A 23,781-nucleotide genomic window follows, 5' to 3' on the forward strand; every position below is an offset into this window, starting at 1 on the left:
TCTTTATTATCGACTCACCTGCGTTTCCAGTGGTGCTGGGGGTGCCCTGGTTAGCTAGTCACAATCCTAAGATTTTGTGGAAATAGGGGATTCTCCAGGGATGGTCAGAGGAGTGTTCAGGTAGATGTCTAGATGTTTCCATCGGTGCCACGTCGGTGGAGAGTTCAGACCAGGTTTCCACTGTGCACATTCCCCCTGAGTATGCCGATTTGGCTCTCGCCTTCTGTAAAAAGAAGGCGACTAAATTACCACCTCATCGACCGGGGGATTGTGCGATAGACCTCCAGGATAACGCTGCGCTTCCTAAGAGTCATGTGTACCCATTGTCCCAGGAGGAGACGTTGGCTATGGAGACATATGTCACGGAAGCTCTGGGGCAAGGGTACATTCAGCCCTCCATTTCACCTGTCTCCTCGAGGTTTGCATCCGTGCATTGATTATAGAGGTCTCAATTCTATCACAGTGGGGTTCAGTTACCCGCTACCTCTCATTGCTACCGCAGTGGAATCATTTAACGGAGCACGTTTTTTCACGAAACTGGATCTCAGGAGCGCTTATAATCTGGTGCGTATTCGGAAGGGAGACGAGTGGAAAACCGCATTTAGTACCACATCGGGCCACTATGAGTACCTCGTCATACCGTATGGGTTGAAGAATGCTCCAGCCGTCTTTCAGTCTTTTGTGGATGAGATTTTTAGGGACCTGCACAGGCAGGGAGTGATTGTGTATATCGATGATATCCTTATTTACTCCTCCACACGCGCCGAGCATGTGTCTCTAGTGCGCAAAGTGCTTGGTAGACTGCTGAAGCATGATCTATACGTCAAGGCTGAGAAATGTGAGTTCTTCAAAAAAGCCGTTTCCTTCCTGGGTTATCGCATTTCCACCTCAGGGATGGTGATGGAGTGTGATCGTGTTAATGCCGTGCGTAATTGGCCGACTCCCACCACGGTGAAGGAGGTGCAGCGGTTTTTGGGTTTTGCCAATTACTACCGGAGGTTTATCCGGTGTTTTGGCCAAGTTGCGGCTCACGTTACCTCAATTTTGAAGGGGGGACCGGTGCGTTTGCGGTGGTCGGCTGAAGCGGACAGAGCCTTCGACCAGTTGAAGGCGCTGTTCACTGATGCGCCCGTGTTGGCGCACCCGGACCCCTCTTTGCCCAGCATCTGAGGCTGGGGTGGGTGCCGTTCTATCACAGCGCTCGAGTGCGCCACTGAAACTCCACCCCTACGCTTTCTTTTCTAAGAAGCTCAGTCCGGCAGAGCGTAACTATGATGTGGGGGACCGTGAATTGTTAGCTGTGGTTAAGGCTCTGACTGTGTGGAGACATTGGCTTGAGGGGGCTAGACACCCTTTTCTCATCTGGACTAACCACCGGAACCTGGAGTATATCCGGGCAGCCCGGAGACAGAATCCACGTCAGGCAAGGTGGGCCAAGTTTTTCACCCGATTTCAGTTCAGGATGTCATATAGACCAGGCTCTATGAACACTAAGGCTGACGCGCTGTCCCGCCTCTATGACACTGAGGATAGGCCCATCGATCCTACTCCCATCCTTCCAGACTCTAAGCTGGTAGCACCAGTAGTATGGGAGGTGGACGCGGACATTAAGCGGGCGTTGCAAATGGAGCCTGCGCCTTCAAATTGTCCTACCGGTCGTAAATACGTTCCGCTTGGTGTTCGTGATCGATTGATTCGATGGGCTCATACGCTACCTGCCTCGGGCCATCCTGGGATATTCATTTCCTCGGTTTTCAGTACTTATTAAATTACATATTGTACCAAAAATGTTCCTGCTTCCTGTGCCTGACTCCACACCCACGAAGCCCAAAGTGTTACACAAATGATGGAATTTCTCATGGAAGAATGGTGTCGCATCCCTCTAATAGAGTTCCAGACACTTGTAGAATCTAAGCCAAGGCTCATTAAAGCTGTTCTGGCGGCCCGTTGTGGCCCAACGTCCTATTAAGACACTTAATTTTGGTGTTCCTTTATTTTGGCAGTTATGTGAACATTTTCTCTTGGTTGACGTTTTCGTCAGATCAATCCTATCCAAAGAAAACACTAACAACATTGGCATTTTACTGTGTGTTTTACACAATGTTTCTATTCCTTTAATCTTCTTCTAAGCACATCAGACACCGGTCAGACTCTCTAAAATACAACACACTCAATTTGTCTCCCATTTTGATAAAAACATCGAACATAGTGCCTTCAGAAACTAAGTGAAAACATGTTTCTACAAATTTTTGCAACATTTTTTGAGAATGAAATACAGAAATATCACATTTACATAAGTATTCACACCGCTGAATCAATACATGTTAGAATCACCTTTGGCAGCGATTACAGCTGTGAGTCTTTCTGGGTACGTCTCTAAGAGCTTTGAACAACTGGATTGTACAATATTATTCGAAAAATTCTTCAAGCTCTGTCATGTTGGTTCATTGCCATTTCAAGTCTTGACATATATTTTCAAGACGATTTGTCAAAACTGTAACTAGGCCACTCAGGAACATTCAATGTCATCTTGGTAAGCAACCCTGTGTTTTAGGTTATTGCTGAAAGGTGAATTTGTCTCCCAGTGTCTGTTGGAAAGCACACTGAACCAGGTTTTCCTCTAAGATTTTGCCTGTGCTTAGCTCTATTCTATTTATTTTTATCCTAAAAAACTCCCTAATCCTTGCCGATGGCAAGCATACCCATAACATGATGCAGCCACCACCATGCTCGAAATTATGAAGAGTGGTACTCAGTGATGTGTTGGAGTTGTCCGAAACATAACGTTCTGTATAAGGTTAATATCTTTGGCACATTTTTTTTGGGCCATTTTACTTTAGTGCTTTGTTGCGAACAGGATTCATGTTTTGGAATATTTTTTCTTCTGTAGAGGCTTCTTTCTTTTCACTCTGTCATTTAGGTTAGTATTGTGGAGTAACTACAATGTTGTTGATCCATCCTCAGTTTTCTCCTATCACATCCATTAAACTCTGTAACTGTTTTAAAGTCATTATTGACCTCATCCCTGAGCGGTTTCCTTCCTCTCCAGCAACTGAGTTAGGAAGGACGCCTGTATCTTTGTAGTGACTGGGTGTATTGATACACCATCCAAAGTGTAGTTAATAACTTCACCATGCTCAAAGGGATATTCAATGTCTGCTTTCTTATTTTTTTACCCATCTACCAATAGGTGCCCATCTTTACAAGGCATTGGAAAACCACCCTGGTCTTAGTGGTTGAATCTGTCTTTGAAATTCACTGCTCGACTGAGGGACCTTACATATAATTGGAGATGGGGTAGTCATTAAAAAATTACTCCTGAACGTATTTAGGCTTCCATAACAAAGGGGTCGAATACTTATTGACTCAAGTCATTTCAGCTTCTCATTCTTAATTAATTTGTAAAAAAAATAAATAATAATAATTCCACTTTGACATTATGTGGTATTGTGTGTCGGCCAGTGACACATTTCAATTTAATCCATTTTAAATTCAGGCTGTTAACGCAACAAAACGTTAAAAAGGTCAAGGGGTGTGAATACTTTCTAAAGTCACTGTATATTGCAAACGAAGCAGGCCTACACCCACATCTACCAGTCAGTTGTTTTGAGGAAAGAGAAAGGCACAGTGGGAGAGCAGAGGAAGCCATCCATCTGAATCAATCACAACACTACCCTCTTCCTCTCTCACTCTTTCTCCCACTCTCTCTCACTCCCACTCCCTTTCACTCCTTTTCTCTCTCTCTGCACTCTTTTTTGTTTGCCTCTTACCCTCTTCTTCTGGGGTAGCCCAGAACTCTGTCCAGTGGCAGGGAAGGAAAGGGTTAAATCGTTCATTCCTTACTGTACTTTGGCTGTGCCCCAAATGCCACCCAATTCCCTATGTAGTTTAGGGCCCATAGGGCTTTGGTCAAAAGTAGTGCACTATATAGGGCATAACATGCCATTTGGGAGACACACAGCCTTTGTGTGGAAAACAACAAGTCTCTACACTGAGAGCACGCCCCCTCCGTGCCACACTAAGTATGTCAGCAATGCAGAGACTGACTGCTATGAGGAATAACCGGATTTCACTCCAGCAGGATTTGTGTGTGTGTGTACTGTGTGTGTGTGTGTGCGTGTACGTGCTTGTGACTGTGTCTGTGCCTCCACTCTCCCGCTCTCTCTGTCTCTCTCTCTCTATGGAACTCTCAGCCCTGTGTATTCTTCTGCTGAGGGTGTAGGCTACCCAGCAAACCAAAATTGGTTATGTGAAAGTTCCCAGAACATTTGTTAGCTCGCAGCATATGTTCTAATAACACAAAAACAAATATGTTATACAAACATTGTATAACCATCAGCACGACTGGATAGTATCTGTGTTATGAAAACGTTTGACGCAACCTAGCGAATGTTAAGGGAACTTCCACAGACCCAATTTCGGTTTGCTGGAAAAACATCACTAGTACATTGTGTTATTACATTACCTGTAAACCTAATGAGAACATTTGGGGAATGTGGTTGTTACAGATGTTGTGCACAACATTTTAGTAAATGTTAGGAGAACATACCAAAGATATATTTAATTTAAAACATAAGAAAATATGACAATAATTTGCTATCATCCTAATGTTATATAAAACCTTAACTAGAACTTAATGGTAATCTTTACTAATGTTCTGGGAATGTTCCCAGGTTTGCTGGGTAGGATAATCCTCGGCTAGGCCCTAAGTAATGTTTTGTTTCTGATCTGCTATATAACTTGTGGTCAATGTTGGGAGTTGCTCTTGCGCTCTGAGGTTGGTAACGGTTCCCTACAAAATCGAACGATTAGCTTGTGAATCAATGTGATGTCCTACTGAAGTCGTTGTATGATATGATAAATGATTTGAGCCTCACACACACACACACTTGTGAACACAAAGCCACATGCTGATGAGCAACCCTAAAAGGTATGAGGTAGTGACTAGAGCACAATAGACAGTGTTGACACAGTAGGTCTGTTGTTTCGTCATTGGTATCTGACAGCACACTCCTGCCTTCACGGGCAGAACACACCCACCTCAACTCTCAGGACGTGACCGAATGACCGACCAAATGACCGACCGACCCACCCACCCACACACCTGATATACAGGACACACACGCTTGTGTCCACCTATAGCCTACAATGTCATTTTATGAGAGCTTATAAGAGTGTGAGGGAGAGCATGTGTCTGTCTACCTCTATGTATAATAAACCCAAAACTTCAACAGGACCTCCACTAAGACAGGGGAACCCAAAGCAACTCCCTGAGTGGGTATGTGAAGTCAGGGGAAGTTCCCACTAGGTTAGGCAACCCTTCTTCTCTGGGCCCATCTACGCCACATAAGAGGAGGCAAATCACCACACATAACAGACCCTTATCAACCCCCGTCCCGTCCCTCCCTCCACTCCAACAATGCAGGGAGGCCACAGGGCAGCAGCAGGGTTTACATAATAAGGAAGTGAGGCCTGTCGGGCGGGGGACAGCCTGGGCAGGGAGGGAGAAGCTAGGATGGGACAGACAGGGTACAGACAGGGCAGGGAGAAGTAGGTACCCACCCAGACTAACCCCCCAGCCACCCCTGCCCTGTCTTGCCCTAACTAGGGCCAGGAGTTTTTGTTTTCCAGACCACCTGACCTGCCGAGGATAGACTCTGGGCCCTTATCAATCAGTCCACATTCTCCACTCACCTCACAGGTATCTGGGATACAGCCTAGACAGGTGAAGGGAGGTTAAGTCTGAAGAGAGTATGATGGCCTTGAGCTAGACATGAAATATGCATTGACAAACGGTCATTGGGGTGTTTGCTGAGAAAGGAAAGTGTATCACTTCCATAAGGAGGCTTTCACACCAAATTGGTTTGGAGAGGTTTTTCCAGCTCTGGTGCATTTGCCTCCTTAGTTCGGTGCTTTTTCTATACTAGAACATGAAAAACGGTTCAGTACTAGATTTTTAAAAAGCTTTCGGCACTGCTGTCAAATGTGTCTCCCGGATCAACTCTGTCAGCACAGCCAATGTCCCCCTTACAGCGCGCGAAAGTACTGTGTGTGCTCCACTTAGCCTGCTCTCAGCGTCTGGGCTGCATCATGTTAGCTCCCCACTCATGCTGCACAGAAGTGAACACACTTGAATAATGCGACACGGCATGTAGAAATGTTGAAACTGTTCATTACTGTTCGCAAAACAATGTCCATACAGGCTAGAACAATGCATGACGACACCAGTAGCTTCCAGCTTTGTAGGCTAACTTTTCTTTCTAGCTTACAGCTTTGTTTGTTTTAATATGCAAACCATAGCGCAAAATATGAAGATTTTAACGATGATTGCCACCAAAACTTTATTCATTCACTTAATTGGTCTCTCTCTCACGTCTCAACCCAAAGATGATCTACTTCCTCAGTGAACTAACTCCGGGCTGCCCCCTTCTAGCCTCGTGAATGACTTCATTACTGGTTCAAGAGACAGTGCACACTTTTAGCAAATAAGCTACTCCTATGCGAGTGTTGTTTATCAGTACAATAAAATAAAAATGGATGGGAAACAGATTGTTCTGTTCATCTGTATTCCCATGAAATCAGCCGAAACGAGCTCAATAACTCAATGCATGCACACACTCCTACTGATTATTTGCATTCATTTCAATAGGCCTAGGCTACATCTCGATTTACCCAGTTTATCAATAGAGATGTACCATTCAAATAAAGAATTACCATTATGTTGCTATGTAGTTAGATTGTAAAAACAAAGTCACATTGATTGATTCGTTAATGCATGCACGGCTGTCTCTGAAAAATGGCAAATGTAATGATATTGAACTCAAAGGATGCCCAACGATTAAACAGAGCAGTAGCTGTGTTCATCTGTCTGGATCAAGTGCCATTCTGTGGCTCAGGTTCATATGCCTTCTTTTTTTGCAGTGGTATCGTTTTGGTATTGGGTATTGTGATGGTATCGAGAATCGTGATACTTAACCTGGAATCGAAGCCCAAATTGTAATATCGTGACAACATTAATAGGCTACTGAATATAGCCTATTCACCTCGCGGTTAGAGGGGATACTGAGCTGTTTCCTCCTGCATGTTGTTGGAAGACCAAAGCGAAAGTAAAATGAAGTTTGGGACACACAGGTTATGCTTCTTCATAATCATAGATGGACTTAACATACGCATTTATCTCCAATAAACAAATGATTTGTGGTTTTGTTTGGGCATTTTAGTTCGTTTGACATTCGCCAATGTGAAACCAACCAGACCAAATAGAAAAAAAATACAATGCAACAAGCCAAACTCAAATTCAAACTATAGCTCAGAAGTGCAGCAATACACCGTATCCAACTTCCCACAGGAGGGCCAGCCTTAACACACTGAAGCTAAGCCTCGAGTCTCCACACAATCATCCACTCCTGATTGACAGCTGACTGCGTTTGTTTACCCACCGGTGTTAGACTAAACCAACAAACAATCGCAGTAGAAATGTGTTGTGAGTGCAACAGATAAATAGAATCTCTGGCCCACGCAGCAGCAGCAGCAGCTAGCTCACATCTCAACCCCGCGGGCTACAGCCAGGCAGCACAACGAAAAACATTTGGGAAATGGATTTAATCTGCATTGGGAGAAAACAAATGTCTGATTTAATTGAATGGAGTTAATATAAGTATTTTTATTTAACCACAGGTAATGTGAGTGTTTTCCTAAGGGATGAGCAGAAGACAGGCGGTCCGTGTGGAATTGAATCTGCTCATTTAGAAATGAACGTGACTAATCATAAACGTATTTCGTTTAGTGGAGATGAGCTTGAAACCTTTTCTCTCTCTCTCTCTCTCTCCGTATTCCGTTTTTCTTCAATTTGCCTATTCTGATTCCTGTAAATGATGTGGCATAATAACTTGAAAAGGTGAGGGAATACCATATCAGTATGTACAATTCAATTGAAAAATTCCTTGACAATATTAATATCAAGATCAATCTGCTGACAATATTGACAATTTGAACATAGCTTGTTGTCTTGGCCTGACACTTGTCCAAGAATGACATCTGTGAGTTTGCAAAATGTTTAGCTTACTTAATGTCACTGATAAGACTGCTGGCAGTCAACATCCTTGCCACCACACTCATACTATCTCTGGATATCATCAGATTAGGGTTATTTAGCCCATATCAGTTGAAAACAGGTTTTCAAAACTGAAAACTCTTGACAAATGAAAAGCATAAAACTCAGATAAAGACCAGCGAGCAAAGAAAGGCCAAAGTAAAGATTTTGGCCACAGTAAGGATTTTGACTCGACTTTCACTCGATCATTTGTCAAAGTTCAGTCAATACAAATAATACATTCATCATTTGATGGAGACACTTGGCGAATGATCATACGACTCATCAATATCTCATCAATATCAAACAACATGGCGCTCTGACTATAAATAATAAAATAAGTTCCAGTGGTTTTCAGTTTCTAAATAACGATACTGTAATGAACACGATGGGAGACAGAGAGCTGGTTTCAAGCACAGGACGCAGCAGGTGTTTATTGTAAAGGACCACAGGAGGAGGCAGGTAGCTGGGTCCAGGGGCAGGCAGAAGGTCATACACAGGGGGTCTAAAAAGGCAACAGTACAGGCAGGGAAAAGGCAAGTAACGTCGTCCGGGAGATCAGGCAATAGGTTGATAACAGGAAATCCGATAGGCTAAGGTACAGGCAGGGAATAGGCAAAAGGCGTCGTTAGTGAGGCAGGCAAAAACTATCCTGCACGGGAGGAGTAAATCACAGGAAAAACATAACTCTGAACAGAAGTGTGTCAAAAACAAACAATACCTCACAGAGATGGGGTGCAAAGAATCAAACTAAATAGTGTGTGATAATGACATACAGGTGTGTGAACAGGTGATCAGAATTCAAGTGATTGGGATCTGAAGAGTGAGCTGCGTTCAGGGGATCTACGTGTATGAGAGTGTGAGTTGGAAGCAGACGTTACAGACACATAATTCAGAGAAAGAAAACCCAAAAAATCTACATCATTACAGTTTCTGCCATTCTACGAATTTCTCTGTGTTGTGTTTGAGAAATTTGAAATACAGTGTCGGAATACCCCTGCCAAAACATCTGAGGCGGAATCTTGGATGAAATAGCCTGAGGTCCTTTGTTTAGAATGGACAGATCAATGATTGCCCGGGTGGATCGCCCAGATGGTTTGGGCATAGACATAATGTTATTGAGTGGGGTAACACTGAGGTAAACCTGTCAACTTACTGTTGATGTGGTCGATGTAGTAGATGCCAATCTGAGGGTCGTATGAGGCCTCCCATCCCCACGGTAACTCGTCTCCCACACAGTCCGCAAACGACAGGGGCTTCGTCAACCTGAGAGAGAGAAACATACAGTATCTGTACACAGAAACACATGAAACATAAAGCTAGTGCATATCGTAACCAATATATAAACTACATAAGGTCGTTCATTCATATAAAAAGACGAGTAAAAAGAAAAGCCATGAAGGAATCATCCATTACTACAAGGCTGGTTAGACTGTTTATAACTTGTCATAGTGACCTTAGAAACTAGAGTTCAGAAAGACAAGCCACTAAACAACAACAACAACAACAACAACACTGGAGCATCCAGCAGTAACAGTAACACATTCCTGAGGGACCAAAGTCTAAAACTGGGGTCGTGGTACCACTCACTCAGCCAAGGTCCCTTCTGTTACTGTGTGGCTGGCTGTGGGCTGGGGGAAGTCTGGCTAGACAGGGAGAGAGAAGGGACACTAAACCACTGTGCCTTCTATTTGGGATGCGTTGCCCAAGGACTGGCTGGGTGGCTGCCTGTACATTGTTCCCGCTCTCCTTTCCACTGGTAGTTTGTGTCACGTCCTGGCCAGTAAAAGGGGTTATTTGTCATTGTAGTTGGTCAGGGCGTGGCAGGGGGGGTTTGTTTTGTGTGGTTGGGTATTGTGGGTTTAGGTCCTAGTTTTCTTATTTCTATGTTTTTCTAGCTTTTCTAGTTCTATGTGAGTTTTGTCAATGACCTCCAATTGGAGGAAGCTGGTTGTTGTCTCTAATTGGAGGCCATATTTAGTTGTGTTTGTTTTCACTGGGTTTTGTGGGTGGTTGTTTCTAGTATAGTCTATGCACCTTACTGGACTGTTTTCGTTGTTTGTTTTGTATTGATTAAGTGTTTTCTTTAATAAATAAGAGGATGAGCACTTTACCCGCTGGGTTTTGTTCCCCCTTCAACGACGAGCGTTACAGTTTGGATGACTTGGCCCATGTAGACAGTAGACGAGAGACAGCCAAGTTCACTGGTAGGGTCATGACAAGATGGGGGTGGAGAACGGGTGTAGGAGTGAGAGGGAGAGAGCGGTTTTGGAAGAATGTGTTGTATCTTTGAAACTCCAAAATCTGTTTGAGAAACTGGGACAGAGTCTATATTGGATAAGTCTAAGAATGTGGGCAATGGGTATTAACTTGCAGTTTAAGCCAAGCCAGCATGCCGCCCGGCGTACTTCACTGTGTTTATTCAGTGCACTCTCACTCTAAGACACACAAACGCTAATGCTAACAAACAGGTGCACACACACAGGCCATCTCTCCAGGCCTGGGCGGCTGTCAGTCTGGTATGCACGCTCCCTCTCGGCTGAAAACGTAAAAAATTAGACAGGCGGTATTCCTGGTATGTCCCCTCGGCTGGGTCGGCCGACTATCGCACTCCGTACACCACCGACGACCTTTGAACTCAAGAAGCCAGTCTCTGGACTGGCCTGCGGTCCTCGCACTGTTCTACTATAGGTATTGGCCTACTATGACTATTATCTACAGTTATTACTATGCTACAAGTTTAGCACCAGAGTGGCTGTTTGAAAAGCTAAAAACCTCCACATTATCAGCAGACCAATCACTAACATCACACTGATCAAACCAACACTTTACTGTTTGGACACAGGCCCATCACCGAGAAATGTCCTCATACTAATCTCAGTGAGGTCAGCCGCGACACTAAGCAATGTCAAAATAGAGGCCGTACTGAAGTGACAGGATAGGCACCGCCCTCCTCCCTCTCCACTATTTAATTTATTTTATTTAACCTTTTTTTAACTAGGCAAGTCAGTTATGAACAAATTCTTATTTACAATGACAGCCTAGGAACAGTGGGTAAACTGCCTTGTTCAGGGGCAGAACGACAGATTTTTACCTTGTCAGCTCGGGGATTCGATCTAGCAACCTTTGTTACTGGCCCAACGCTCTAACCACTAGGCTACAGTTGAAGTCAGAAGTTTACATACACTTAGGTTTTTCAACCACTCCACAAATTTCTTGTTAACGAACTATAGTTTTGGCAAGTCGGTTAGGACATCTACTTTGTGCATGACATGTATTTTTTCAAACAATTGTTTACAGACAGATTATTTCACTTATAATTCACTGTATCACAAGTTCAATGGGTCAGAAGTTTACATACACTAAGTTGACTGTGCCTTTAAACAACTTTGAAAATTCCAGAAAATTATGTCATGGCTTTAGAAGCTTCTGAAAGGCTAATTGACATCATTTGAGTCAATTGGAGGTGCACCTGTGGATGTATTTCAAGGCCTACCTTCAAACCTCTTTGCTTGACATCATGGGAAAATCAAAAGAAATCAGCCAAGACCTGAGTCTGGCTCATCCTTGGGAGCAATTTCCAAACGCCTGAAGGTACCACGTTCATCTGTACAAACAATAGTATGCAAGTATAAACACCATAAGACCACGCAGCCGTCATACCGCTCAGGAAGGAGATGCGTTCTGTCTCCTAGAGATGAACGTACTTTGATGTGAAAAGTGAAAATCAATCCCAGAACAACAGCAAAGGACCTTGTGAAGATGCTGGAGGAAACAGGTGCAAAGTATCTATATCCACAGTAACAACGAGTCCTATATCGACATAACCTGAAAGGCCGCTCACCAAGGAAGAAGCCACTGCTCCAAAACCGACATAAAAAAAGCCAGATTATGGTTTGCAACTGCACATGGGGACAAAGATTGTACTTTTTGGAGAAATGTCCTCTGGTCTGATGAGACAAAAATAGAACTGTTTGGCCATAATGACCATCATTATGTTTGGAAGAAAAAGGGGGAAGCTTGCAAGCCGAAGAACACCATCCCAACCGTGAAGCACGGGGGTGGCAGCCTCATGTTGTGGGTGTGCTTTGCTGCAGGAGGGACTGGTGCACTTCACAAAATAGATGGCATCATGAGGATGGAAAATTATGTGGATATATTGAAGCAACATCTCAAGACATCGGTCAGGAAGTTAAAGCTTAGTCGCAAATGGGTCTTCCAAATGGACAATGACCCCAAGCATACTTCCAAAGTTGTGGCAAAATGGCTTAAGGACAACAAAGTCAAGGCATTGGAGTGGCCATCACGAAGCCCTGACCTCAATCCTATAGAAAACTTGTGGGCAGAACTGAAAAAGCGTGTGCGAGCAAGGAGGCCTACAAACCTGACTCAGTTACACCAGCTCTGGGCCAGAATTCACCCAACCTATTGTGGGAAGCTTGTGGAAGGCTACCCAAAACGTTTGACCCAAGTTAAACAATTTAAAGGCAATGCTACCAAAATACTAATTGAGTGTATGTAAACTTCTGACCCACTGGGAATGTGATGAGAGAAATAAAAGCTGAAATAAATAATGCTCTACTATTATTCTGACATTTCACATTCTTAAAATAAAGTGGTGATCCTAACTGACCTAAGACAGGGAATTTTTACTCGTATTAAATGTCAGGAATTGTGAAAAACTGAGTTTAAATGTATTTGGCTAAGATGTATGTAAACTTCCGACTTCAACTGTACCTGCCGCCTCAGTCACACTATGGCGTGACTATTGAGACATCTTCTGACAGGTAGTCTGCCCCTCAGTGTGTGTGTGTGTGTGTGTGTGTACCACATTCCAGAAATGGATAACTCACTCACACCTTGGCTATCCACCCCACAATGAGATATCCTCACCTCACCCAACTGCCATGTTACACATTCTGTATCACCATACACACATCGTTGTGCTCTGAACCCGCATACACACGCATACACGCACGCACACACACAATGGCTAGCCCAACACGTCCATCAGCCCCATACATCACCTCTGGGCACCTCCTTCCCCTGCACAATAACCAAGACTGCTACAAATGACATCATGTCCAAAATAAAGAAAAGTGTTCATCTGGCCCTTCACACATCAAAGGACAAACCACTGAGGTTGCCAGCCACACAGTCAGCAGTGGGACACAAAGACCTGGACTGGAGCTTGTTGCTGTGGCTGAGATAAGATGTCTGACTGACTAGCACCTTTTGATGCGTCCCGACCAACAGAAGAGGAGCTAAACATCACCACTACAGAGAGGAGTGGGTGTGCGAGTGTGTGAAGAGGAGGTATGTGAGGGAGAGATAAGAGGAAGACAACTGGAAAGGTGGGGTGGGATGATTGGATTGTACACTGTCGTCATGGTAATAATGATCCAAGGTCTCTAGGCCTAGGCCTATTTCTCACCGCAATGGTCGGCTGAGGGGACATAAAGAGACTTAAATAGACTTCCATTAGTCACTGTCTCTGACAGTATCTCCAGAACAGAACAGGCTGATTGTTGAATGGATGTGAGAAACAACCTGTAACCATCCTGACAATGGAAACCCCAAATGTGAGTTAGTGCTTCGTTTCTGGCCAAAGCTAATTTTGCACCTAAGCAATTAGCCTATCAGACCACAACAAAACAAACTAGCTGCTACGTCTCCAGACAGGAGTGAAATTCACTTTCACACTAGAATGTTGACCCCTGTGTCAAGAGATGCTCTACGGAAGAGGTCTGTAACAGGCGTGCAGGCTTTTGTTCCAGCCCAGCACTAACACCTAATTCAACTGAACGTTACAACCGTGGTTAGCTGAATACAAGTGAAAACATACAGAGGCAGGCTACTAGATAGAGACACATTGAAAGCATTCAGCCTAGCCCCTAGGAATATGTTGGCCGGCCAGTGGAGGAGCAGGAAACCGTGGCCTGTGGACGGCCATGTGTGTCGCACATTACAGGACGCGGCCATGTTTTCTGGTCTCCAAGGCTACCACACACTCTTGTTTTTGTCTCTCTACCCTCTATTCCCCCCTTGCTCTCTCTTCTCCCTCTCGTTCAGACTCAAGCACAGACGCCAGCAGCTGTGAAAAGCCACGATTTACATCACTTCCTTTATTATCGTTCTCCCCCTCCCCACCGTGCCAACAAAGTCATACAGAGCGCCAAAAAAATGAAGAAGAAAAAGGAGAGAGAGGGAAGACTTTTGTGGCAGAGGCCGTGCTTGTACAAATTCGCCCCAATTAAACGGGTCAAGCTCCAAACAGAGAGGGCCAAGAGAATTTGAGCGTGTGTGTCTGCGTGTGTACGCGCGCCTGTGTGTGCAATGGGAGGGGAGAAACTTGGGCTGGAGTCTTATCTATGCCTCCTCTTCTGGAAATAAACATTTTTGGGGCTGGAGCAGTGAGGAGGGAGGCATTTACGTTCCTCTCTTTTCTGGGGGATTTAGACAGGGAGAGAGGGAGGGCTCAGGAATGTGGTGCAGCACTCTGACACGGCCTCTTTTTCTCAGCCACTCTCTCATAAATCCGAGATCTGGATGGCTGGGCCTTTCAGACGTCAGGGGGGGGAGGAGAGAGAAAGAATGAGGGAAAAAAGATAGAGGAAGGAGGATGTCTGAGGGAGAGTTGAAAGTGAAATAGAAAAGGGGGGAGGCAGAGGGGGAAGAGTGAGAGGGGGAGTGAGAAAGAAGAGAAGGATGGACAGCGAGAGAGATTGAAATTATTTGTCAACCATATTGTAGAACTTACATTGTTTGCACAACGTTAAATCACTCCTGTCAGTTAGGCCTCGGCCAATGAAGCTCGTTTAAATGTGAATTTGAGAGGCGAGGGAAAGCAAGGGAGAAAGGTGGAAAAAAGAGAGGGATTCCTTTTTCCTGCCAAAAATGTGTATTCCTCCACTGGCCAGCCAGGGTCCCCTCTGCTTGACTGAACATAACAGGTCTAGTCCCTGGCCTGACTGTAACCATGGGGATGAGAGGGGATGACGTGCAGGTGAAGCATGAGACAGTCTTGGCGCGGCTTGGCGGAGTGCTATGCTAAACGTGGGAGGGTCCACTTGGATTCCAAGTACAACACACACACCAAAATCTTTTCAAAACGCATCCTTTTGGGATGAATCGGGGGATATTGCGTTGACAGGGTCCGTGCTCTCCAACTTTACTTCATAATACCAGAGTACAGGGGCGGATCATTTGTAAATATGAAACACCTGTTGCTATCTGGCAATGGGACTTTTCCTAATTCCCATACATGACTCCGTCTTATGATGAAAAGTTCCATCCCATGTCAATGGAGAATCATTTATGGACAAATTATACGGATGAAGTGAGTTATTCTTTGTGGCACCCTATGCATGTTTCTGTTCCATCAATCCATCACTTCATGGTTATTATGATGCACTGAACCTGTACCTCGCAACCAAACAAAACAATATGATGGCAACATTCACCAAATCATAGAACATTTCAGAAAAATGCATCAAGTCGCCTTCCTTGCGTTTCCAAGCTGTCAACAAGCGGCCGCAATTAACACCATTAAGTGCATAGGCCTACAGCAGCATTGGATTACCACCAGCCAGTAGTGGTGTGGAGGGTTGATACAGCTACACATCACAATATTCTTTTTGGATGATATTATATTATTTGACTCCAAGCCGTCTGTACCTGTAGCTTGTTTTCCATCTTCTTTTTAAATAGTGAACCGACATGTTTTCAGCACTTTTATTTCCCTGACTTATCAAAACTCATTTTCTCATGGTCTCTCTTGTCTCTCTGCAGCAGACATACAGTGAGCAATACGTTTGAAACATCAAATCAAAACTAAATCACAGAATCGAATCATAGTACATATAGAATCGCAATACATATCTTATCGACATCTAACTATCCTGATAATATCGTATCTTGAGATCCCTGGCAATTCCCAGCCCTACAAGCCAGACAGCACAATCTCTCCTGGGCCCATACTCATATAGTCTCAGAGTAGGACTACTGATCTAGGAACAGGTCCACTCTGTCCATGTAATCTTATTGATTATGATCTAAAAGGCTAAACTGATCCTAGTTCATCACTGCTACCCTGAGAAGATTTTTGAATACAGGCCCTGAACTAGCTTTGTGACAGACAGAATGCCTAGAAAGAAATGGTCTGTAGCATATCAGGCTGAAATAACGAGGGAGTAATAATAATAATAATAATAATTTATTTAAACTTGTGTACCGCTTTTCGTTAAAGTAAAGAATCTCAAAGTGCAGGCCGGATGAGCAAGCTGATCCTAGATCTGTGCCTACCGGCAACTTCTCTCCTGAACAGAACGGGGAGGTGTAGCAGAGGTGGAAAGAGCAGGGCACGCTGCCAAAGCTACGGCCACAGGTAACACAGAGGATATATTAGTCAGGCGAACCCTCTTATCACAGTACACGCTATCTTTATAACCGTTATATTCTTCACAACAATGTATCGACAGACAATACAGGGCCAGTACCAATAGTAGCCTAATAGTAGACCTACATATCCCCATGGGTCAAATCTGTTTTTACAATATATGATTTCTTCCCCTCAACATATCACGGCAAGGTCCTTAGGGCCGTTTCTGAGCCTGGGCCAAGATTGAGATTGTGAAAAGGGGTTGAGTATGATTCCCTTTCACCCTGAGACGTCATCTTAGCATTCTTGCCGATTAACACTGTTCTAGAATTAGAGGTATTAGCCTATCATTCTAGGAGGTTCATATCATTCTAGAATGTGTACAATCTAGACGCAGTTCAGGTGGAGGGAGGGAACCGTGGATCATGATGATTTGACTGGTTTCTAAGTGGGAGCAACTTGATGAATATCATTCACAATGCCTGGCGGTGTTGGTGGTGGTCTCATAGGAATGGCTGGAATGCCACCTATTATAAGCTAGCAGTTTCTAACAGTATAAGGCATTAAGACACACTATAGAAGCATTTGGCTTCAATTATACCCTTGCTCGTTTAGCTTAGGGGGGTCTGAGTGAGCGCAGACTGGAACATCCGTTTTCAGCACGGTGTCACATGGCCTTCTCTTGAGACTCTTTAGGTTTCAATCAGCAACACACATCTAACATACGTATGATGAGGCGTCAATATGACAACAATATAGGACTACTGTTGCCATTGATATGAAGCAAATTGAATTAAATAATAGAACTTAGGCTAATGACTAGAATTGTTCAGTCATTGAGCACTTTAATCAAGCGACCCATGTTCTATCTATGCATGACTCGGCACTGTAACGTACAACTAAAATAGCATTAACGAATCTCACATTTCCATAGGGCAGCTAGGCATCATCCTTCCATTACGGCCGTACTTTCTGACCAATTATCCTCATAATTAGAGCTTAATGGTTTGTCATAAGTGGCTTGTGTCGTGTGGTGAACCCAGCGTAATAAAACCCTGGTAAGAAAGACCTCAATTGAATTAAGTGTGCGTGTCAATACCGGCTAATGTACAGAATTAACCTATTATTGAAAGCAATGGGCTGTTAGGTTTCTTCCTCCCCATGAAATTAGCCTATAATAATATGCCAATCAAATATGCTACAGTTTAAGATGATTGTGTTTTGCGTGTTAAATGTTTTTTATTTCTCCAATACCAAGGCACAGCATATCAGTGAGCTAGAGCAGACCTGGTCATAGGAGGCACCGGAGGCCTTCACTTCTCCAGAGGAAATGTTTTGTTTTACTTAACCTTTATTTAACTGGGCAAGTCAGTTAAGAACGAATTCTTATTTTTCAATGACTGCCTACCCCGGCCAACGCTGGGCCAATTGTGCGCCGCACTATGGGACTCCCAATCACGGCCGGTTGTGATACAATGGAATCTAACCAGGGTCTGTAGTGACGCCTCTAGCACTGAGATACGGTGCCTTAGACCGCTGTGCCACTCGGGAGCCCATATATTTGGGGGATCTCAGATGCTCAGATTACCATATTTTTCATGACAATTTAATCAAACATTTACAAAAGCCAAAACGATAACTTAGGGAAGCTGGAGCTTGAAAAAAAAAAGTGGCATAGATTCTTATCAGGGTCCTTTCAGAGAGTGCAGGGGACTCCACTTTCTTCCCTAGCGTTTGTGCTTAGCATTTTAATTGCCTTTTCATAGATAGTAAGTACAGCCATCTGTAATGAAATAGCTTATTTTACTGTAATAACTTTAGTATTTATTTTATTTTGTACATATTTGCTTCTCTGGGAGAATGGGTGTAACGTTATAGCTTATTTTACTGTAATAACTTTAGTATTGCTTTTATTTTGTACCTATTTGCTTCTCTGATCAAATGGAATCATACGCAGTAGAAGTTCTAGAATCTCAGCAACAACAGAGCTCACGAGTTTGCTGTAGTTGCATAAAATGAGCACGTTGGTTTGATAGCTTTCTAGCTCCTAATAATGTTGCTAGCTACGTTAGCCAGCTATGACTTGTTGAATCCTAATTGAAATGATGAAACTAGCTAACGTTAGCATCGCAAGGAATTTATTCCAAACCAAGGCATGAGAAAGTTAGCTATCCAGTTAGCAATCTATAGCTAGCTGCTAGCTACATCCGGCATAGCCAGCTAAAATTCAATTTCTCTAAACTATGCAACTAGCTATCAGTTATCAGTTTTTGCAATAGCTAGATATGCTCAAATGACACGTTCTGCACGTTCTTGCAATTACATTAGCTATGCTAGCTAACTTAGCAAAGGCGTGTTGATAGTTTCACACTATAAAAATACAACTAGTTACTGTAACAGTTAACAGTTAACGTTACTGGTCAAGGCATTTGCCTGTGCGAACCCCTTTTGTGTCGTTACGTAAAAGTGTGTATAAACTGTGTATAAACTGTTTATAAACTGTTTACAAACGCTGCCCGTGTCAACTTCGCCAAATTTCGCAAACAGCCGCTCTCTTGCTTACCTGTCCCTCGGGTCTATCCAACTTGTTTGTTTAGTGTTGTGGTCGATATAAAACACTTTGCCGTCAAAGTCCCTTGCTTCTTCCCAGCCGTCGGGTAACGGCAGCTGGCCATTCCCCTTTCTAGGCATGTTCATCTTCTAAAAGTTCCGCCATAAGTACGGTAAAAAACTCCAGTGGAATACTAAAAAGCGACAAAAACTCAGTAAAGATCCATGTTTTGCCTTCCCCTGCCCTCCATCTTGGGTTCCTAGCTGAACACATAGGCCGGGACAGACCGGGACAGACAGACTTGACTCCGTTCCCAGCCAACGGAGCATTAGCATATCATTAGCATAAATCTATTTGCATGCACATTCCTGAGTGTTGCATTCCTGCGGCTTAACCCTTTCCAAGACATCACCAGTGGAAAATGTGTGTTGTCAAGACAACTTGTTACACTGGTCCCATCGAAGTATTTGGTCCCATCCCCACGGTCCCATTCCCCATTCCAGACAAGCGGGACACATTTACACCGCCGCGTTAAATAGTTTTGTTATCGGCCGCTGTCGCTCTATGCAAGAACTGGGAGAAAAATATGCACCATTGCAAAATACAAAATATAGGCAGATAGGATGATGGGACAGTGACAGGGATAAAATATGATATGTCCCCAGATAATTCAATATCTACATAAACATGGCGAAATAATTATTGAGCGTAATAATAGAGAAAGTTTAACAACACTACATAACTTTAAAGGGACAATCTGTGATTGCTGTAATTCCATTTTTTTTTTTTTATTGGTGTCTATATTGAACTGGTAAAAGGTCATTGTGATACGAATAAGGGGGGGGGAATTACTCCATTAGGGTGTGGTGCCTCAACTTTTTGTAAAGGGCAACCTATAAGCCTATAGGCCTATACACTGGGTGTACAAAACATTATGAACACCTGCTCTTTCCATGACATAAACTGACCAGGTCAATATTAGGAAGGTGTTCTTAATGTTTTGTACACTCAGTGTATATCAGTGTTATAGCATATGTTATAGAATTATATTTTCTATTTCTGACTGTTATGGGTGAATCAGTGCATATTTCAGCTTTGTAAATAGGCCTGACGGATAGGCAACACGTGATTATCTAGAGACCTGCTGATTCTCACGCATAGATCAATAATAAAAGTAATAGACTAACAGCATTGTTTTTGTGGCTAGTGAAATAATCACATTGCTCTTCTCTCCTGCGGTTAAACATCAGCTGTAATCCTGCAAGGCATTATGGAGTCACACTACAGGGTACAAGACATTACCTTGAGTGAACTCTGGGCCAGGGGAAAAAACACCAGTTTTATTCATACAATTTCAATTGCTTGTCTGTTCTCTTTGGGCTAGGATGCAATTTGACACATTTTCTGTACAAATAATTGGAAAAGGTTTATCTCCCCTTCAAAAGGAACTATAGTGAGACAATCTATTTCTAGGAATACACAGACTGTGGATGTTTTTTTTTCTCAAACTTTTCCCAACCATTCTCAACCAATTGTTACCTTTTTGTTAACTTCTGTCCATGGCAATATGAATCCTTTTTACTTTATGAGAGAACCTTTGATCCCCCTGTAGGTGGGCCTTTTCAGAATAAAATTTCATTCTCTGATCAAAGCTGGGATATGTCTTTATCTCAGAGTCCGTGTGATGTAATTTTCAGATTTTCCTTTCCTTTCCTCTCCTCATCTCATCAGCCTCGCAGGCTGCTCATTCAGACCTGCATCGCAGGCTGCTCATTCAGACCAGGGAGGAGACGGAGAGGGCAGTCAGGTCAGAAGGGCATGGCTGGAAATATTGTTTGAAATTCAAGGGAGCAATGGAGTAATACAGAGAGGTAGATAGAGAGACAGGCAGAAGGGAGGAGAATAGATGGAAGACGGGTCAGTGTAGGGCAGGGCCGGAGTTATTGTTGATATGACATTCAAGAGAGGACATGAACAATAGAGAAGTTGAGAGACAGGTAGAGACAGAGCGGGAGGAGAGGAGATGGATGAGAGGTCCCAGTGGGCACAAACTGTTTGAATCAATGTTGTTTCAACGTAATTTGTCAACGTATTGCGACTTGGAATCTATGTGGATAATACATTGGATTTGCAAAAGGTCATCAATGTTATCTGTTGTTTTGAGGGTGAAATTTCAACCACAGAATTACACCATCATGGTAATCTCAATTATAGACAAACCCTTATATAATATGTTGAATTGGTACTTTTGAAATAGTGTTAGATCTTCAATGTTATATCCACTATCATAAAAAAACAATAGGCTGGGCAGCACCTCCTACTGTAGAGTTCATCTATCTACAGCTATCAATTTGGTCTCCCATCCAGGGTCTTAACCAGTCCTGCTTAACTTTGATATTTGTCACTGACTACTACCAATGTGCAGTCATGAGAATTATAATTGAGAGAGCTCTTCATAACTAAATAGATTCACTGTTGCTATCGAAGTCATTCCAAAGGGTAGGCTTAATAGAGCAAATGAAATCTAACCATAGTCTATAAGTCATTTAGGCCTATGTAACATTTGCGAAGTCATCAACGGCTATTGTTTCAATTCAACCCAGGTTTCAACTAAAAATAGACAATACATATAGAGAGGCCTAGGGCTGCAAGCTTTGGTTGATGTCAAATGTAATCTTAACTTGCCTATTAACTTGTTAACAAATTACATGTTGGATTCACGTCTCCAACGAAACCAAAACTAAAAGTTAAAGAATAGGATTAATCCAGTGGTTCAGATGGAACTATCAAAGCATTAGATACATCTCCTTTAATGTTGATATTTGGTAGTGTTATCAACAAAACACAATTCGATAGGACTTGGAAGTACTCTTCCCTGTGGAGTACTTCCTGATGATTTCATAGTCTAAAGTTAAGGCTATCTTACAAACTAATGTAACAGTTTTTTATTAAACCTTAAAATGAGTAACTAAACCATGGCCACATTTTGAGGTTACTGTAACTATAAAAGTCTTATTATGTAATCATAGAAAGTATGTATGTTCAAGACAGCATGCAAAGGTCGCAGGTCTGTGGAGATTTTCACAATATAAATATCTGTCACAGAATCTCGAACAGCATTGATCACTTGCAAATGTACTTTCAATGTATTCTCAACTACAATCCAGGTCATTTGGTTGTGGTATTAGATGAAGCGCAGTGATAAGACATTAAGTTGTATAAATGCAAAATATCTGACATTGTTTTCCCATTTGAACTTTGTTGTGCTTTTAAAATGTTGAGAGTGCGGTGATAACACATTTAGACAACAACTAAGAAAAAAATCGGACATTGTTTTTCAATTGGAATTTGGTTGTACTTTTAGATAGTTGAAAGCATAGTGATAAGACATTGGGAATTCAACAAACTTATGGCAGTCTTTTTGAGGGGGTGAATAAAGACTCATTGATCAACGTCTCAACCAAAAATGTCCACGTTAAAATGATGTGGTGAGACCAGTGGGGTGATAAATAAGACAGGAAGTTTGATAGATGTTGAAAGCAATAAATAGATCAAGAACAGTTGGAGAAGAAAGAGGGAGGAAGAGAGAATAGCTCAGGAAAGGGTGCCATTTCTGCAGTGCTGCTGACTACGCAATATGATGAAATAAATAATTCTCACATCGCTGCGGGTAAACATCTTTGTCTTTTCTCCAAACTCAATTTGGTAGATCAGGGACATTCCTGACCTTTTGATCAGATTTTCTGAACGGGCAGGAATCAAATTAGTAGAAAACCAGAACCTTCTACTTTCCTTCCATATCGTCTATCACATTTGATGAATGCCAGTAGATGCTCCTGAGAGGATGATGGCTCATTCCAGCCATTATTATGAGCTGTCCTCCCCTCGCCAGCCTCCACTGATGGATACTTCAGGGATGGTGACTGGCTGCCATCTTACTTTTGGTTGGAATAGCAATGCCCTACAAGTAAATCAAGTAAACACTTGAGTAAATGAGGGATACAAAGTCAGTTAAAAGCAGGTGCTACCACACAGGTGTGGTTCCTGAGTTAATTAAACAATTAACATTCCGTCATGCTTAGGGTCATGTATAAAAATGCCTAGTTGCCCATTATTTTGGCTACCATGGCTGAAAGAAGATATCTCAGTGACTTTGAAAGAGGGGTCTCAAAGGAGCATAGGGGGTTTAAAGGGTGTATATGTCTTAGTCACCAGATCTCCCAATTGAACACTGCTCTTTGACCTGGTAATGAGGACCACAATGGAAATAAGTCTTGTTAATTTATTCATTCATGCGGTCCTTTGTCCATCCATTCACTCATCCTATTTGTTAATTCATCCATCCTTTCACCCACCCATCCATTCAGTCATGATTTTATTTACCCATCAATCCATCCATATATCCTTCCATGCATTCACTCATCCATCCATTTCACCTGGTACAGCTCTTTCTGGGTGACCAGGGCATCCTGGGCGACTGTCAGGTACTCCTTCAACATCCTCTCCTGCTCCTTCCTCCACTCCGCCCGGGGGTCCTCTAGCTGGGTACTCTCTAGAGAGGGTAGAATGTCATCAATGAGATCTACTCCCATAAAAAAATGATGATGATGATAATACTTTATTTGTAGCCTCTTTTTGTGTCATACAGCTACAGCACGCCAGAACACTAATTCAGATATACAGGTAACTGCCAAAGTAATGGAAACACTTGAATAAATGAGGGATACAAAGTATATTGAAAGCAGGTAGTTCCACACA

General features: G+C 43.0%; 1 protein-coding gene across 2 annotated transcripts in view; it reads right to left on the bottom strand.

The window, feature by feature from the left end:
* LOC106610066 (protein WWC2) overlaps positions 1-19,339 on the bottom strand; it is a 44,543-nt gene extending 25,204 nt beyond the window's left edge. For both annotated transcript variants that reach the window (XM_014209198.2, XM_014209197.2), the window contains exons 1-2: positions 19,036-19,339; positions 9,249-9,358 (exon numbers count right to left, since the gene is read on the bottom strand). In XM_014209198.2, coding sequence (XP_014064673.2) covers positions 9,249-9,358; positions 19,036-19,169 — 244 coding nt within the window. In that variant the 5' untranslated portion in view covers positions 19,170-19,339. The remainder of the gene's footprint in view (positions 1-9,248; positions 9,359-19,035) is intronic.
* Between the last annotated feature and the right edge of the window lie 4,442 nt (positions 19,340-23,781).

This window comes from Salmo salar, chromosome ssa08 (genome assembly GCF_905237065.1).
Source record: "Salmo salar chromosome ssa08, Ssal_v3.1, whole genome shotgun sequence".
Lineage (NCBI taxonomy): Eukaryota > Metazoa > Chordata > Actinopteri > Salmoniformes > Salmonidae > Salmo > Salmo salar.